At 29.3% G+C, this 18,600-nt stretch overlaps 1 protein-coding gene across 8 annotated transcripts in view; it reads right to left on the bottom strand.

Moving 5' to 3' along the window:
• Positions 1 to 18,600, bottom strand: part of LOC105233657 (uncharacterized) — a 65,315-nt gene that overhangs the window by 28,587 nt on the left and 18,128 nt on the right. For 6 of the 8 annotated variants that reach the window (XM_049456856.1, XM_049456855.1, XM_049456857.1 and 3 more), the window contains exons 3-4: positions 17,741 to 17,767; positions 922 to 1,079 (exon numbers count right to left, since the gene is read on the bottom strand). In XM_049456856.1, coding sequence (XP_049312813.1) covers positions 922 to 1,079; positions 17,741 to 17,767 — 185 coding nt within the window. The remainder of the gene's footprint in view (positions 1 to 921; positions 1,080 to 17,740; positions 17,768 to 18,600) is intronic. The other 2 variants (XM_049456862.1, XM_049456868.1) reach the window with 2 other exon arrangements.

Genomic DNA, 18,600 nt, shown 5'->3' with positions numbered 1-18,600 from the left:
CAGCGCTCGAATTCAGGAAATCAGGGGAACCGCTGCTCGTTCCCATCTTAATGGGATTTGGGTAGAGGTGCCTTTCTTACATGGTCTTCGACATTACAGTTTCTGACAATTCCAAGCACCCAGACAAGCTTAATATCGAAGCAACTTTATCAGAAAGGATGCATACCTCCCCAAAAGAACCCGCACTTCGGAGAAGTAAACTTCCCGTTGAGATTCGATTCTTATGAGAAAGCGCTCTACGCTTCTTCTCCAGCGACTCCGCCCCGCCCATACATATGAATAACCCTCGGAGTTATGTGCGCGCGGAGATGTCATTAGGAGTAGATTTCGTGACACAGTGGTTCTATTTATCAGGAACGCAGTCGAAGTCTGAGAGAATCTCTCTGGAATTCTTATTGTTTCCGGTCTTCCGGAGTCTGACAGCAGTTTACAGCAATGCACTGCCGGCCAGGTCGATGGGTGCTAAATGTAGAATGGTTTTAAGTGCTTTCTATCAAGGATAAGGTCCAATTACTTTAGCATGTCGACAGAGTAAAGTCAAAACACATACATTTTTTTGTAATTTTCGATAAAAAATTGCTCTTTTTTCAAGTTTTCCACTTTGATCCAAGTTAATGTTAAGCTAAAAACTTAAATTACAAGACTCATTTAGAATAAGAACCCTTTTTTATTTTGTTTCAGATAGAACGAGTTCCTAGAATCAATGTTGCCCCCTGAGGTTCTTTTGAAAGGCAGATTCCGAAGATGGGCATATCATTTGGATGATGGGATGGGCACCCATTTTCGAAATTTCTATACAAAAAGGCCTGAAGTTTGGGTCTTGTTTAAGTGGTCTAGAATGACCCTCAAGTATTTTTACTATCAAGTATTATTTAACTTTAAAAACTAATAAATAAAAAATATATAATTTTTTTTACTCACCAGCAATATGGCCATTCTCGTATGCGTAGTCACCATTATCCAGTCGATGCTTCTTCAACTGCGGATGTTGTGACAGGTGTGTGGGCGGCAGCGACAAACCGACGGGGCCACGTTTTGGCGGTCGACCCGGTCTGGAACTGCGGAATTGCAGAGAGTTACTGTTGGGTTAAAATAATGGCAAGTGTCAGTAGTACAAACTACAGTGAAAGTGTTTTTTTTCTTAAGCGGATAACAGCAGCGTAGTTGTGTCTCCATAATAAATAGTTTTTTAATGAATAAAATTGCAAGGAAAACTATGTTTTATTTTTAAACTTTTATGATTTCAAATTTAAGAGAATTTTTTAGTATTTTTTTTTAATAAGAGAAGAAAGAATTTTAGTGGTAATTATAATTTTTTGGCATTATTATCGATATGTTGCCTGTGTGTTAGCACTGTGCTGAGAAAAGGCATTTGATTCTAAACTTTTTCAAAAAAATAAAAAAATAGATCAGAACTCTCTCCAATTTATCATAGTTAGATATTAATTTCTCAAAATTATTTTAATTCAAAATTTTTAAAATTATTTTAATCTAATTTTCAAAATTTTGTTTCAAATCAAATTTATTTTCAAATCAAAAATATTCATAGAAAAAATTTTCAAAACTATTTTAGTATCAATTTAAAATTAATTTTAAAATAATTTTTAAAATTTTACTACCAAAAAAATTTTTTTCAAGTCGAAAACTTTTCAAAATTGTTTTTAAAGAAATTTTGAAAATTATTTTAAAATAATTTTTATACGTTTTTAAATATAATTTTAAAAATTATTTTAAAACAATTTTCAAAATAATTTTTCAAGTCGAAAATATTCACAAGAAAAAATTTTCAAAATTAATTTAATGTAACTTTCAAAAGTTTTTAAAAATAATTTTCAAATTTATTTAAATATAATTTTCAAAATTTTTTTTCCAAAACAAATTTTTTCAAATCAAAAATTTTTCAAAACTATTTTAGTATTATTTTCAAAATTATTTTAGTACAATTTTCAAAATTATTTTAATACAATTTTCAAAATTATTTGAATATAATTTTAAAATTTAATTTTAATAAAATTTTCAAAATTTTTTTTTCAAATTTTTTTCCAGAAAAAATGTTTATTTTCACATCCCAAAACCTCAAGCTAATACACTGATGTCTGACTCGTTCAAAGGCGCATAATAGTAAACATCATACTACGTCGCTATCTCCCGCCTTTTATGCAGTTTAATTGCACAACTACTATTTATTTATTTGTTGTTATTCTAGGTATTAGCTTATGTCTAGCATTATTTATTTATTAGTCCGCAATTGCGCTATTTACTAAGTCAAAACATTTTTTTATTTATTTAACTGCAAATAAATACAAAGAAAGTGAAATCTAATTTCGAGAATACTTTTGCCGCATTGCTCGCCCACTATAAGGTATTTTCAGTTATTTTAATGTGATTTACTCTTGACTCACAGACAAAGATATACATAAGTATCTAAGCGTGCAGCAAATATAGTGATTACTTCCCGGAACCAGGGCAAAATACACTTGCTACCGTTCACGTAAGAGATTAGAAATGTAAATATAAATGAGTACATAAATTTGTTTGTATATGTGTATGTATGTATGTTGATATGCGTTTTCAAAGGTAGCATGATATATTTATTTACACAACAACAAAACAAGGCAGACGTGGGATAAAATAGTTTTGAGCTGGCAAATTGGAAGACTATTTAAAATCTAATTAAATTTTTGTATGCTTTAAATATTTTTATAAGAGTTTAAAGTATTTATTTATTTTTTAATCATATTTATAATTTTTTAAAGCTATTTAATTTTTTTAGATTAATAAATGTACAAAATTTAATGATTTCAATTTGACTACGCGAACATATTAACAAAAACCCTTGGGAACTAGGGTACAGAATAGTAATGAAGAAACTCGGTGCTTGGCCAAAGCCACCTAACTTATACGCTGCCAAACTGGTTCACACCATAAACGCACTCTTTCCCACAAAAGAAAAAAATGCCAGTGATCCAGAAAACACTCTAAGATCTTTGTAAATCTCCCAGTTTACCCCGAAGAGCCGCAACTTCCTACTGGTAAGCTAGAGGCCAACAAATTACTCGGTCTGGAAGGATCTTAGTAGAAATCCTCAAAATAATCGCTGCAGAGCGACCGGCAATACTACTGAACACGTACAACGCCTGCCTCGAAGCCGGGATATTCCCTGAACCCTGGAAAAAGCAACAGCTGGTGCTAATCAGTAATTGAAAAGGAGATCCAAACTCGCCATCAGCGTACCGTCCACTATGCATGCTTGACACGGCAGGAAATCTCTATGGAAGGCTGCTTAAACCCAAACTCGAAGCGGCTATCAGCGAAGCCAGAGGACTCTTTCCTAGACAACATGGCTTTAGACCCGGGAGATCAATTCTAGGAGCTTAAAAACACGTCATTGAAAGTGTAGAAGCTGAACAGCGTCTTTTCCATAAATACAAAAGAATGGTGTTGCAGGCTACTTTAGAGATCCGAAACGCCTTCAACGCCTTCAACAGCGCTAGCTGTCCAAAAAAGCATTAAAATCCACGACTACCTCAAAGCTGTGATGTGAGGCTACCTTAACAACAGAAAACTTCTGTACCAAACTAGAGAGAGATCCCTACAGATAGCGGTCATGTTAGGAGTAGCACAGGGATCCATTCAAGGCCCAGATTTGAGCAACAAGTGCGCCTGCAAGCGGCACATACCGCTGCTATGACGACAGCACTGATGATGCGGAAAGCATTTTCACCCCCTTCACGCGCAAACATATATAAATAAATAAAAAAATATGTCCTATAATTAACATAAAAATTGTTAAGTAAAAAATTTTTAAGCAAAAACTTTTACTTTCTCTACTAAGAAGCCTTCTTAACCTTAAGCGTTATCTAAATTTTGCAATTTACTTAAGCTTATTGCCAAAAATCCCACTTAATCTTATCTGTAAATATGGTAAATATATCAAAATCCACCAAACCAATATTTGGACACATACAAACATGTATACATACATATGTGAGTACATATGTATGTACACAGATGTGAGGGCTGGGCAGTAGCGCAAAAATTAGCAAATCAAAACACCTGCTGCCAGGCACACTCATACGTACATACATATGTAAGTATGAACATGTGCATGCGCTCGTAGAACCAAATTTCGTTTATTCGAATATTTAATTGAAAAGTAGTATAAAAAAATTAGAATAAATGTAAATAATTTGCTTGCCAAAAAAACGGTAGCATAAATATTTGCATGCACTGTATTACTTAAAATATGACTGTGAAGTTAGTAAATATATAAGTTGATATTAAAACATATGGGTTTGAACATAGGCGATATATAAAATGGTCTGTTAAAGAAGTTAGCAAAGGTTTCGCCTCGGTTAGGCAATTGGTGGCTTCCACCACGAAGTTGAGAAATACGAGTATCATAAATTCTTAATGACTGTCAGCACGTTGGCATGCACTGCATGAAATTTACAATACAATTCATCTTCAACCAATTGCGTTGAAAGAACTCAAACCTGAGATGTCACATGAGTGCAGAAATCCACAGAAAGATTTTATTTTCATGCCATTGCGGGATATATGTACAAATGTATGGATGTATGTGTGTTACATTGTATGTGTGTGCATGGACTTAATTCCAAACAAATGAGTCAATTGTTTTGAAGATGTCACGGAGAAGATATTTTTTTATTATTGCTGCTTTTTCTTCTTTTATTTAACAGCAAAAGCAGGTGAGTCAGGCGGGTGCAGAGTTCAAGTAAGTTAATTTTTGTAAGAGTTTGCGTTTCAATATTTTTTTGTTGTACAAAAATGAGGTTAATAATAATGATAAAAAATATATATGTATATATATTAGTAACAATTAATTAAGTAGTTATACATTATTTCAAAGATAATCGAAAAAATCCTTAATTTTTCTTGAATTAATTATGTAAAAATATGTAAAATTTTATTTCAGATAATTTAAAATTAATTAAAAAATTGATTTTTTTAATATTTATTAATTTAATAACTTCTTTTTTAAACTAATTTGGAAAAAAAATTTTAATGCTTTGAAAATATTTATATTTCTAAAATCTTTAAAATTAAATTAACATATATTTATTAAAATTAAAAAAATTAAATTTTTAAAACTGTGTTTAATTAATTTTAAAATTAATTTTAATTTTTATATTTTTATATTATTATTATTTTTTATAAAAAATGTAGATAAGAAAGAGTCATTATAAAATTTAATATTTGATTAATTAATAAGTTTACAAAAGAATATTATTTAATATAATATTATTTACTTTATGTAATTAAAATTTTAACAATTTTTAGTTAAAAATTTTCAAAACAAATTTATTTATAATTAATTAAAACATTTGTATAAATTATTTAGTTTTTTATAAAAAAAAAAAATGAAAAAATTTAATGTTAAAATTATGTAATAAATTAATAAGTTAAAAAATTTAATAAAAAAATTTAGTTGAATAATTTTATTAATTTTTTTAAATTAAAATTAATTTTTGTAATTTTGTAATTAAAAATTTAAATGATTTTAGTGAACAATGTTTCAAAGAAAGTTAATGAGTAAATTTTAAAAATTAATAATTAATTAATTAATAATTAAAAAAAAAAATGATTAAAAACAGAATTTTAAAAATTAATACACTATTTTTAATCATTTCATATTTTATAGTTAAATTATAATATGGGCTATAATTTTAATTCATTTCATAAATTTTTTAAAATAATTTTAAATTATATTAAACTGAATTTTACATATCTTTTAGTTCTTTATTTTTAGGTTTTCAAATAAATAGTGTGAAAACTTATGAAAAAGTAGTATACAGAAATAAATAGCAACACATTACTTAGTTTTAAAAAAATTTTAATTAGAGCTAATTATATTAATTTTAAAAATTTTTCTAAAATTTAAGAAATTATAACATAATTGAAGAATAATATAAATAAAAATAAATAAATTATAAATTATTGTTAAATTAAATTAAATCCTATTTTCTAATTATGTACAATATTATTTTTCAAAAAAATTAAATGGAAAATATTTTCAATAAAAAATTAAAAAAAAATTACTAAATATTTTAATTAGTTAATATTAATTTTTTTTAATTATTAAAAAATTAATTCAACCAAAATTTTCTACATTTTTTAATTATTAATTTTGCCCAACATCTGTGCAAACTTTAATAACCGTTATAACTCATGGATTTCATAATATTTTATGAAACTTTCATTAACCATAAATTAATTGTACTGGTACATACATACATATGTACATATGTATGTATGTTTAATGCAATCAAGTCGCATAAATTAATAATATTAACAAATTTGCTTAAGCGTGTCACATAACAGCATATTCATAAGCGCACATATTTGTTCGTTTGGCAATAAAAAAGTCGCGTTCTTTCAAATATTCCGCAATAACTCTACACACACAAATATACATACATAGACACACAGCTCCACATATGCGAATGTATTTATTTATTGGTCTTTTAATAATTCCTTCAAGCCATTATCTGCAGTATTTGCTTTTGTTTTTGCTGCTTGCTGCCTGCTGCTGTGCAATAATTGTCTTCTGGCTTCTGGCCTGTGTGTTCATGGCGCATAAATAGCTTTGCTATGCACATATTTAACTTAAGATTTAATTTGTTTCTATTTGTATTACGTTTGTTTTGCCTCTGCCTCTGCGTGTATTTACCTATTTATTAACTTGGAATTTTCGTGCAAACAAATTTAAGCACACTGCCACATATTTATTTAAAAATATATTTGTGTTGCGCTTTTTACCAAAAACAAGAATCTGCTGCGTAGTTGGGTTATGTGTGTACCTACATACATATGTACATGTGTGTAAATATATTTGGAATCAAATAATTGTGTGCCCATTTATTGTGTGCCTTTTGTGACGCAACTTTATGAGTAATTCAAATAGAGGAAAAAAATAATTATTTTAGAAGAAAAAACAAACCTTTTGGAAGAAAAATTTTCTAATTTTAATTTTCAAATATAATATTAATAAGTAAGGAACGCCTAACGTCGAGTAGAACGGCTGAGCTCTGGCCATCAAGGGCTGCAGCTTGGCGAACTGTAAACGGCCTAAGTTCTTAGGTTAACTGCGAATACCCAGAAATCAGTCCCTGACCAAGAGCGGTAAGAGAATCCTTCTCTCTTAAAAGACCTTAAACATTCTATGAGTCTTCGAAGACGAGGAGAATAGATGGTGCCTTGACATAAGTATCCACAACCCCATTATACTGCCTCAAGGGAACAGCTACCCATGAGAGGAAGACAACGGGAGGCGACGGGAAACGCTGCAACGGAAGCCGTCAGACAACTATTAAACTCATCCGAGCTCATAGATGGCGAATACTGAACGATCTACAAAATGTATTTTAGCTGTGAATAACAAAAAAACAGCCCCAGACTAAGAGCATAGCACGGCTGACAAATTAAGAAATTAAACAATGAAGTAGGATCGTGATTTTGACAAAGATTTGGACACATTGAACTTGGGTAGACGGCTGTGGCAGTCTGTTACTTCTGAAAGCAAGAGAGAAATCTTGAGAATGGCTTTCAGGGTAATACCGCATCCGAGCCGTCAAAACCATGGTGGTGGATCTTCAGTACGTTCGATACTACGTCGCCATTAGGTTGGCAGTACAGGTTCGATTGATTTAAAACCTAACTATAGCTATAGTTCTGGCCCTGAACAAAATAAGGTTTCGTGTCAATCCTCGTGTGGTCTGCTTGCAATGCAGATAGCAGCTTAAGGCGGGGATACTTACAAAATAAACATGAATAATGAAAAGGAACGAGAGCAAAAGTAAAAACTTCAAACGGACAATAATTGAGTGCCTTCAGAAGGCAAAGCGGGATCCTGCGCTCGGAATCGAACATGCGAAATGAGGGAGCAATCCAAACTGTCTGCTTGGCAGAAACCGCTTATTCATTGCCTGAAATAGCGGATGCAAGTAGGCAAAATGTCAAAGGCGATATGAGCACAACTCTCTAAGTCAAGAACTCATTCTGAAGATGAGAGCAGAAGTATGGCAGTTAAATGCTACAGTAGTCATCGGAGAGTGAGAACCTTAGGTAATGTTGTAAACTCCAATTCGATTCAAAAAAAACCCATATCAACTCATAGATGTTTTACTTCCAAAATATGCTTAACAGAGATAGTATTCAGATTTATGAAAAAACTACATACTCAAAAACGAATACGGAGTTCCGAATCTGGAACCATGTGTCTGAGAAATATACGAAGAATTCAGATTTCTGGAAAGAAACGATATACTGAAAAATGAAATGCGAAATATTCCGAAACCGGAACCATGTGTCTGAAAATTATATCACCGATCCCCCCTCTTGTTCACTGCTTCGATGTTACCAATTTAAGAGGGTTTCTACGGGCGATGGTGGTTCTAGGAACAGGTGCTATCTTAAATAAAAAAAATATACGAAATGTTAATCTCTATACATTAGACTTGTTAATAAATTGGTCACGCCTTTGAATTTAAATTAAATTTTCTCCATATAGCATACTTAAAAATAGATTATTAAACAAAAATTTTCAAAAACACCAATAATTTCTGGAATAAATTTTTAAAGCCTATGCTTTCACATTCACCGTAAATAGACTCATTTTCATTCTCGCTTTTAGGCGCAAGTCATTCTAGTTAACCAAGCAACGATATTCACTTTAATGTCGTCTCAGCTTACAACTCCAGTGCCTTCTTGCACTTGTCCTGCATTTATTGCTGTCAACTTTGGAGTTGACCACCGGCCGTAGCCCCAACCAGTTAAGTGGAAGCACAGTGAGCCAGTGTCTGGCGCGGCAAGTCACAAATTAGCAGGAATTTTCTGCTACCACACCACATGTTGAATATGAGCTCAGAGAGCTTGAGTTTCCTTTTGGCTCGTGTACATAGTCTTTGTTTGGTGTGGTCTTCAGCTTTTCAACGAATTGGCAGCTTAAAAGTGACGCTTACAAGCTTAACGTAATAGTTATTGTAATTCCTTATGGTTGAAATGTTTTCCACTTTGATTGTGCTATAAAGAATTCAGTGGAATTTTCAAAGCATTAGACAAAGTGACAATGAATATTAGCGACTGCTTTGGGCTTGCTTTTTAGCTTTAAATGTGGGTGAAGAAAGTACATATTTGTGTTTATTTATATATCTATGCACTGTACAAGGTACTCGTATGTATATTAAGGTTGGCGCGAAGTTTTTAAAACCCCGAAAGAGACTTTGGATAGAGTTAAATACCATATATAAAAATTATCACCATCGATGTTAGTCGCTTTAGTCATGTCCATCTGACTGTTCCTAGGTATGTATATACGCGTGCTAGTCTCTCACTTTTTGAGACATCGAGCTGAAATTTGGCATACATTCTTTTCTTTACAAGTAGCTGCACATTTATTGGAATCGACGATATGAGACCTCTGTAGCCTCTGGCTGCCATACAAATTGACCGATCAAAGTCAAGTCCTTGTATGGAAAACTTTCTTATTTAATAAGTTATCTTCACGAAATTTGGTATGGATTATTGTTCATAGCAAAGCTATAATATCTGAAGAAATGATTTAGATCGGACTACTATAGCATATAGCTGTCATACAAACTGACCGATCGAAATCAAGTCCTTGTATAGGAAACTTGTTTATTTTACAAGCAATTTTCACCAAATTCGGCATGGATAATCACCCAAATTATTGCTACAATATTCGAAGAAATTGTTCAAATCGGACTACTATAGCATATAGCTGCCATACATACAGACTGATCAATATCTAGTTCTTGTATAGGAAACTTTTTTATTTGACGAAATATTCCCACGAAACTTTGCAGAAATTATTTCCTATAATCTCGCTACAATCTCCGAATACATTGTTCAGATCGGAGCACTATAGCATATAGTTGCTATACAAATTGATCGATCAAAATCAAGGTAAAACCCTTTGTATATCATTTTATGTCATAAAACATGCACCTGTAAAGGGTATTATAACTTCTATATATATATTATACATTTATCAGACCAAACAGTATCTCTTGAAAAAAATATCCACACAATTTACCAATTTTATTTGGCGCCGCTTCGAAATAGAGTTGCTTGATGAATTAATGACTGCGCAGCGGTTGCTATGAAAATAAGTACATAAGTATATACATATGTATATATAAATATATATGTCTTTATATACATTTATATTTCTGTACATTTTCCTGCTGATATCAAACATTGCTTTCCATTGTTATTTCACTTCACCGATTGCATTGCATTGCAGCATTAGCCATAATAAGCGTCTACCACGCAGATTATCTAATTAATTTGTAAGCCGTTTGTTTTAAATCGACTTTTTGTTACTCTGATTATTTTACACATGTCAGAAGCGCAAAAAATTGGCAAAAAAAAATTTAATGTGAGGAAAAAAATTCGACACAAAACCGACTAAGGTGTGATTTCGCTTGTTCGAATAGCATTTAATTGAGTGTAGAGGGCGTCGAACGCAACCAAAACAACAAAAAATACAGTTCATTAAATATATAACTGAAAACATAATTAGTACAAAATAATTAAATATATTTTTATGAATCGTAGATAGAATAATTACCACTGAGCAAATATCAGCAACCAGACATAAAAGCTCTCAGTTTACTTCGCAGTGGAAAACGCGGAGCCTGCTGAATACTTATATATTGAATATAGTACACATGCATTTTTATGTATAAGTAACAGATTCCCAGACAATTTTGTTAAATTTTTATAAATTATAAAGTTTTTCATCGACTCTAGGGTGGGTCGCAATATCGTAAAGTTAAAAGGAAAGTTTCATAAATTCACTCAGCAGTGTTCAAGGCTACTAAAACAGTTTCCTGTTTGCTTTTAGATATTTAACTAATATTATTTTTTAATATTTAAAGTTGAGTTTAACTTGTTGTGCTCTTCGATGGATGGATGGAATCCTGCTGCTTTTACAATATTAAAAGCCTGACCATAAACTACGAAGTGCGCAAAAGTATTAAGAAGCTAGGGCACTAAAAAAAAGGTATTTTTAGTTTAATTAAGCCTCTGAGAAGCTTAAAATATATTAATTTATACGGAAAGTGCCTAAAGCTCTGTCTATTATTATTTGCCTGAAAGCGCTTGTATACTTGTATGAACTCTAGTACCCTGAATACCCAATCCTTTAATTTTATTTATCATAATTTTTTTCAATTAAAAATTAATTCTTTTTAATTATTATTATATTTTTCAATTAAAAACTACACAATTCATTTGTGTGTGCATCGTCTCAGCGATCCTTCCTAATGCGCATTTTTCTGCTGCTTCTTCTAATATGCATTTACTAACAGTGGAATATATTATATATGAGCTTGGCTACACATTCACTGCATCTAATTGCTATACGTTAGCCTTTTGTTGTTGCCACTCATCTTCTCTGGCTTTTCCACAACACACACAGTTTGAATTTGAATTTGTTTTTTCTCAAACTGAACTAAATGAGTTATTAGCACGCTAAATTTAATTAAGTTACCACGGTAATGCCAGATAAATAGTTGAAGGCGTCGACGTCGAACGTTGAATATGTAGTAGGTACAAGTAAGCTCATATACATATAGTATAAGGTATGTAATACTGTATAGGTATAGGCATCATATATGTATAATATTTAAATTTAGAGAACAGAGCTATGGTTATATAAGCAAGTTTGATGAATGTAGAAAGTGAGTTCTACTATTGTTTTTTGAAGCAAATATGAATTCGCCAGTAATTTCTTATGAAGTAGGAATTGAATTATGGATGTTTGTTGTGAAAACTTTGCATTTGGAAGTCAAAAAAAAACATATTTTTTTCGAAGAAATTTTTTAAATTTTACTTAAAAACAAATAAAAAATAATGCACATTTCCAGCATTGAAAAAATATGTATGCTCTTGATCCCGTAGACAGTCTCAAGGAACAATACCGAAAAAGCTGTGTGGCGGTGATGAAGATTTTGCTTTAAAATATCTTATTAGAAATCACGATTAGGCACGGACTTTTGTTTTCTATCGTTCTTTCCATAGTTAATAATTTTTCTCAATTATGTAAAACTATTAGATTTTTACGAAGAAGTTTCAGAAAAGAAGAAAAAAATTGCAAGATTAATATCAAGGACTAGCTCACATAGAGTAAAAACAAAAAAATCATACAAAATAACAATTAAATAATGAACATAATGTAGTGATCCAAAGATCCAATAAGAAATCTCAAGTTAGATGTATATAAGTTTGGAACGATTTTGATATATGACTTCAAAATCTATAAGCATATTGTCAGATAATTAGGCAAGCGAAGTAAATGAAAATAAATTTTCTGAATCATATAAATCTATTTGATTTTTATGAAGAAGTTTCAGGCAAGAAGAAAAACAATTTAAAATTTAACTACATTCACATAAAGTACAAAAAAAACATAAAGTGGAAATTAAGTCATTAACATTATTTGAGATCCACAAAGATCCAACAAGAGATCTCAGCTTAGATGCCTACAACTTTTGAATGTTTTTGAAATAAGACTCAAGATTTTACAACCATTTTTTTAGATAACTCTATAAGCAAAATTAATGAAAATAACTTTTCTCTATCATGTAAAAGTATTTGATTTTTACAAAGAAGTTTTGGATAAGAAGAAAACCTATCAGTACAGGAGAAAACCAGGATGAATCTCAGAAATATTGTGCAGATGATGAAGTGTTTTAGAAGTTTGCAATAGAATCTGTAAATAAAATTTTACAAATAACACTACTTCACAATCTTTGACTCATGATATTCAATTTTTATTTCTCCCAAATGAACGCTTCCTCTAACATCTAATCTTTAGTAAAAGTTTCTACCTTTGCAATGTAATTAAATGCAATAAGAAATCTCTCATCAACCAATTCTACTTTTGTCAATGTCATTGGAGATAATATCAATAAGACTTGTTGAGTGGTCTCATTTAACACAATTTTGCCACATGCAATTTATTCCACTGCGGTTTAACCAACAGATGCCCATATAACTACCTATACATATATATTTACACCAACACTGCCCCACACCTACAAAGAGAGGCTCAAACAAACTGAAAATTCGAGTAAACGCCGCTTTGTCTGGCAGCTCGTGTACAAGAAGCTGGCTGCAGAGATCAGAGACCGCAAAAATGTAAACGTCATTTAAGCACCGTGGTTAACATACCGCCACCAGCACCACGCACACCACACCAATTACATACCAATATATTTATATATAAGCCACAACTCGGCAACCCACACAACCTGCTCGCCTGGAGCAAGCGCAGAGCAATAATGAAAGCCGACTGATTGCCACAACTGTCACTGATGATCAGCATGTACAATATATAAAGGAACAACAAAAATGATGGACGCAAAACAAACGACTAGAATAGAGATCGTGAAATCGATTAAGATTTCACATTTCATTTGCAATTTGTGAGTTGAAGAGAAGAAAATGGCAATAAAATGTAAGGAACCAACACTTGGATGTCTCTATCACGTATCGCAGGGCGTATGAGGTGGAGTGACAGTTGAAGTTGGAACGGGTGATGGCAAACGCGGAGGACAAGGAAACGTTTTGCGGTTTAACTGTCAGACTTTGACATAAATGGCCGCACAGAAGATTGGTGAAAATCACGCAAGAAGTATTTTGCATGCGAAAATAATATGTTTGGCTATTAGGGTGGGACGGTATATTTGGCTCATTGTTTAAAAAAAATCGGCAATTTTTTTCATATTATATTTCGACAGTTTAAATATTCAAGAATATTTCGTCAGGCTGATTTGGTCTTAACTTGAATCTTTAGACTTTTTCGAAGTGTTTGCTAAAAACCACATTTTTTAATCAACCGTTATACTTGAAATTTGTCAGGAATTTTTTTATATTCTTTAATATCGGTCACCTACAAAAAATTAAAAAAAAAATTTAATTTAAAATTGTTAAAGTTCCAACAAGAGATCTCTGGTTAGGTGCCTATAACTTTGGAACGATTTTAATATATGACTCCAAAATCGATAAACATATTCTTGCATACTTTCATAAGCGAAATAAATGAAAATAGTTTTTCTCAATCATGTAAAACTATCTGATTATTACGAAGAAGTTTTAGGTAAGAAGAAAAAAATTGCAAAACATTGAAAAATGTTTCCTTTGATTTTTTTTTTTAACTCTTGAAATATTAATAAATTATGTACAAATGAACAGCATAAACATTAAGTTTTTTCACCCCGTGGTACAAAATATTCAAAATTTAGGTCTATAGACTTTAGCTACTCCTAAGACATTCGAAGGAAAAATTTTAATTTTTAACAATTTTTTAAATATTTGCAGTGAATACTGACTTAGATGAAAATTTTCGAAAAAACCATAAAATTTCTATTAAATTTCTAAAATTCCTGAATTTTTTTTTTTGATACACAAACGCACCACCCTAATGCTCTGCGCCAAAATCGCCTACAGCTTTGGCGTAGGTGGACAGCAAATTGTTTGTAATGCAATGTAAAGTTGACAGCAATTTGACAGTTACCAATCGTTGTCAACCTCGATTTGGGTCAGTCGCGTGTATGCGGCAGGCAGCCCTTTGATGGGCAAAAAAAGGGGAAACTGGTATAAAAGCATAACTGGCTGATCAAAGACATAAATTAAATTATAAGCTTAGGAAACCAAAAAAAAAATTAAAATAAAAATATCAAATAAAAAACTGTTGTGTTTGGAAAACTAAAAGAATGCGAACCAACTGCCACTTGAGGTTGCTGAAAGGTCGATTAGGAGAAGGATATGTATGCGGATGGGATAGTTTTTCAAAGGTTTCTAGTATTTTTCTTTGTTTTTATCAAGCAATGTTTTATAAAATTATAAATTTTTGTATGTAAGTATTTGAAAATGACTTGCGCAAGAGTGTTTTAGAGTGAGTGTAAAAATTGCTGGGTATATAAATAATATATTGTTTCGTATATATTGTATGTAAGGGAAAATCTTATGGTGCTAAGTTTAATAAAATACTTTTATCATGTTAAAAAATTTATAAAACTTTTACTTATACTTTTATCAGTATTTTATTAAACTTAGCTCCATAAGCCCGTTTAAAAATTTTGTTAACTTTTTTGTTAAAAAAAATATAATAAACTATTTTAATGGAAGACTTATGACAATTAATATAACAAAATTAAATCTTTAAGACATTTTTTGACAAATCGTCCTTGACAGCTCAGAAAAGTGAGAATGAATGGTGTTTCATTTGTTTAGTGTCTTAGTACAGAAAATGAAGCGTTCCAAACTTCTTTGTGAATTATAGGATTTTAATTGTGTGATTTTTAGTTATTTGTATTAGTTTGAAAAGAAGCAATAAAATTAGTAATAATTAAATTTTAATTAAACAGAAAAGTTTTTCTCATAATTTTATTCTTAAATTCAAAATATTCCAAATTTTCGGACGCAAAGACAAATATTAGCAAATATTATATTATATTTTTTATAAAAAAAATTTTTTTTTTCCTAATATTTTATTTTTAATTTTTAATTTTTAATTTTTTTATTTATTTTTTTCATTTTTATTAATATTTTTTTACAAAAGCAATTAAATTTTTTTTAATTTACTTATTTTTTTTTTAACTGTCTTCCTCATTTATTGATATGTTTTATACTAATATTGAACAATTTAATTTCTTTTTAATTATTTTTTAACTTTTTGTCTTTTTTTAATTTTATTTTTATTTTAGTTAGTTTTTTTTCATACTAAAATCTAACAATTTAACTTTTTTGAATTTTTTAATTTTATTTATTACTTTTTTTTAGTTTTATACATTTTTTAACATTTTTAAAATTAATTGTTCACTGAATTTTATTCATTATTTCAAACTAATATTTGAAACTTTAATTTTTTAATTTTTATTTTTTTTTCCTAATATTCTTAATAAAATATTTTTTATACTATTTAATACATATTTGAAATTAAAATTTTTTTTTAATTATTTTTTAACTTTTTTATTTTTTTTTTCATTTTCATTCACACTAATATTTGAAAATTTAATTTTTTATTTTTATTTTTTCTAATATTCTTGATATATTATATTTTTTATACTAATATTTGACATTTTAATTTTTTTTTAATTATTTTTTTAACTTTTTATTTTTTTTTCCATTTTAGCTAGTATTTTTTTCATACTAATATATTATTTTTAATTTAATACTTTTTTCTAAATTTATTATTAAATTTTTAACAATATAATTTTTTCATTTTATTAATTTTTTTAATTTATTTTTTATTTTTCTTCTAGATTTTTTATATTTTTAAATTAATTGTTTGCTAGATTTTATTGGATGTTTTTATTTTTTTTTACTAATATTTTTTTTCATTTATTAATATTTTATTTTCTAGATTTAGTTTTAAATTAATTTTTTCCTAATTTTATTTATATTTTTTCATACTAATATTTTATATTTTTTAATTTTTTTAATAAATTAATATAATTTTTTAAATAAATTTTTAAAAAATATATAAATTTTTTTTCATTTTAGTTAGTATTTTTTTCATACTAATTTTAAACAATTTATTATTTTTTATTTATTTATTTTTTTATTTATTATTTTTTTAAATTTTTATATTATGTATTATTTTTTTGTTACTTTTTTTAATTATTATTTTTTTTTTAATTATTTTAAATTTTTTAAATTGATTGTTTCAAAAAAATTAACGGAAATTATAGTTTAATATTTTATTTTTGGTAAGAAATTTTAAGTACTACCTTTCCTTGAACTTTTACTACTTCAATAAATGAATAAAAATATTAATCTTTGTAAAGGATATAAATTAATTTTCACATATGCCCTCTTACTTCGTCTAACAACAAAACCAATGCTCCAGAAATTTAAACAAACAAATCTGCATAAAAATTCGATGGTAATACGCTAATATTTACACTCAAAAATGATACAAACATTTTCAAAACTAAAAAGTATCTACATTCAAGCTAATCTGCTTCAGAAGTTTACGCATTTGCTCTTAAAAGTATGCATTTAATCGAAATTTTGTCCCACTAATTCGGAATTTCCTCAAAACGAACAAAAATGTATGTTCTATAAATATTTTTGAAGCACACACTTCCACAAAAATGTTCTCGATATTTACTCTACTCAATATCCTCGCAATTTCTCCCCAGCTGACAAGATAAAAATTAAAAAAAAAATATTAAAAAAATTTTAAATTATGTTACGAATTTTTGTATGTTTTTATGAAAAAAAATCCACAGCCTTCGTTTTTAATAGTTGCATTTAACAGTTATTTAGTACATGTTGCTATGACAGTTATGCGCCTTTGCCCCATATTTCGCACCCTCCTTCACAGTTTCCTTCAAAAAACTGTTTCATAAACCATTTTGCTGTTGTTGTTGGCTTTTAGTTTGCTATTTTTCTCTTGTTTCATATCCTTTCATATTCTACAGTTATTTTCTAATTAGTTGCTCAATGTAATTTAATATTTTTTCCTCGCTCTAAAAACGCTCAAGTGCAGTCACATGTCTTTCATTCCTTTTACATTACACACTTTGTTGCTGTTGTACTTAGTGCAATTATTTTTTGCGCATTGACTAATAATTGGATATTGGAATTCTTGCATTTTTTTGTTTTTGCATTTTTTCATTATTTTCATTATTCATTACTTTTACGTTTGTAAGGAAGGGATATGTTTATGTGTTTTTTTTACCTCTCAGGTGGCTTGATCGATAAGCATCTGCAATTAAAAAAGAGAAAAGAGAAAAAAGTAATGTATTGACCGAGTTTTCATATGAAAAAATGTACTTGAGTTTATTACATATTATTACAGCTACAAATACAATTTGCTATAAGTAGTCATTGGGTTCTGTATATATGTTTGTATGTAAAATATTTAGAAGTATATATGTACATATGAATGCTTTTGGGTTGAAATGTATTGCATGTTGGTATGAGCATTGTAGTTGTTCTCTGAAGAAGTGTTGAAATTATTACATAACTGTGTGTGAATTTTTTTCTTATATGCATGTGTGTGATTGTATAACAATATATATTTTAAGAGTTTCAGGTCTTAAATTCATTCTCCCGCTTAACTATATTTTTTCTAACAAGTCTAATTATTATTAATTGTGAAAAATGAGGCAAAAATTTCGTGAATTCCCCAATACTACACAATAGGTATTCCCAAAACCCAAAAAAGCAAGAAGCAAACAGTCAAAGAAAACTCATGATTCTCTTTAATAGGAAAATTTTACCCAATACTACACCCCAATACTCCCAAAACTCCATAGAGAATAGAGTCCAAGAAACCTCTTGATACTCTTTTATAGACAATTTTCCAATTATACACAAAATAGATAGAATTAACAGAACCTTAGTAGAGAATACGAATTCATATTTATAAATTTTGCTAAAAAAATATCCTGAGAAAGACTTCAATATCCAATATTCAATATGTTTGGAACTAAAAAAAATATAAATTCAACAAGAAAAGGTGTGCTTATAGACCAATATCTACCATTTTAGACTATTTTTGCACGGTCCAAAAGCATTCCCGATGGCGAACGCGAT

Source organism: Bactrocera dorsalis, chromosome 1 (genome assembly GCF_023373825.1).
Source record: "Bactrocera dorsalis isolate Fly_Bdor chromosome 1, ASM2337382v1, whole genome shotgun sequence".
NCBI lineage: Eukaryota > Metazoa > Arthropoda > Insecta > Diptera > Tephritidae > Bactrocera > Bactrocera dorsalis.
This window is presented reverse-complemented; position numbering and strand designations above follow the sequence as displayed.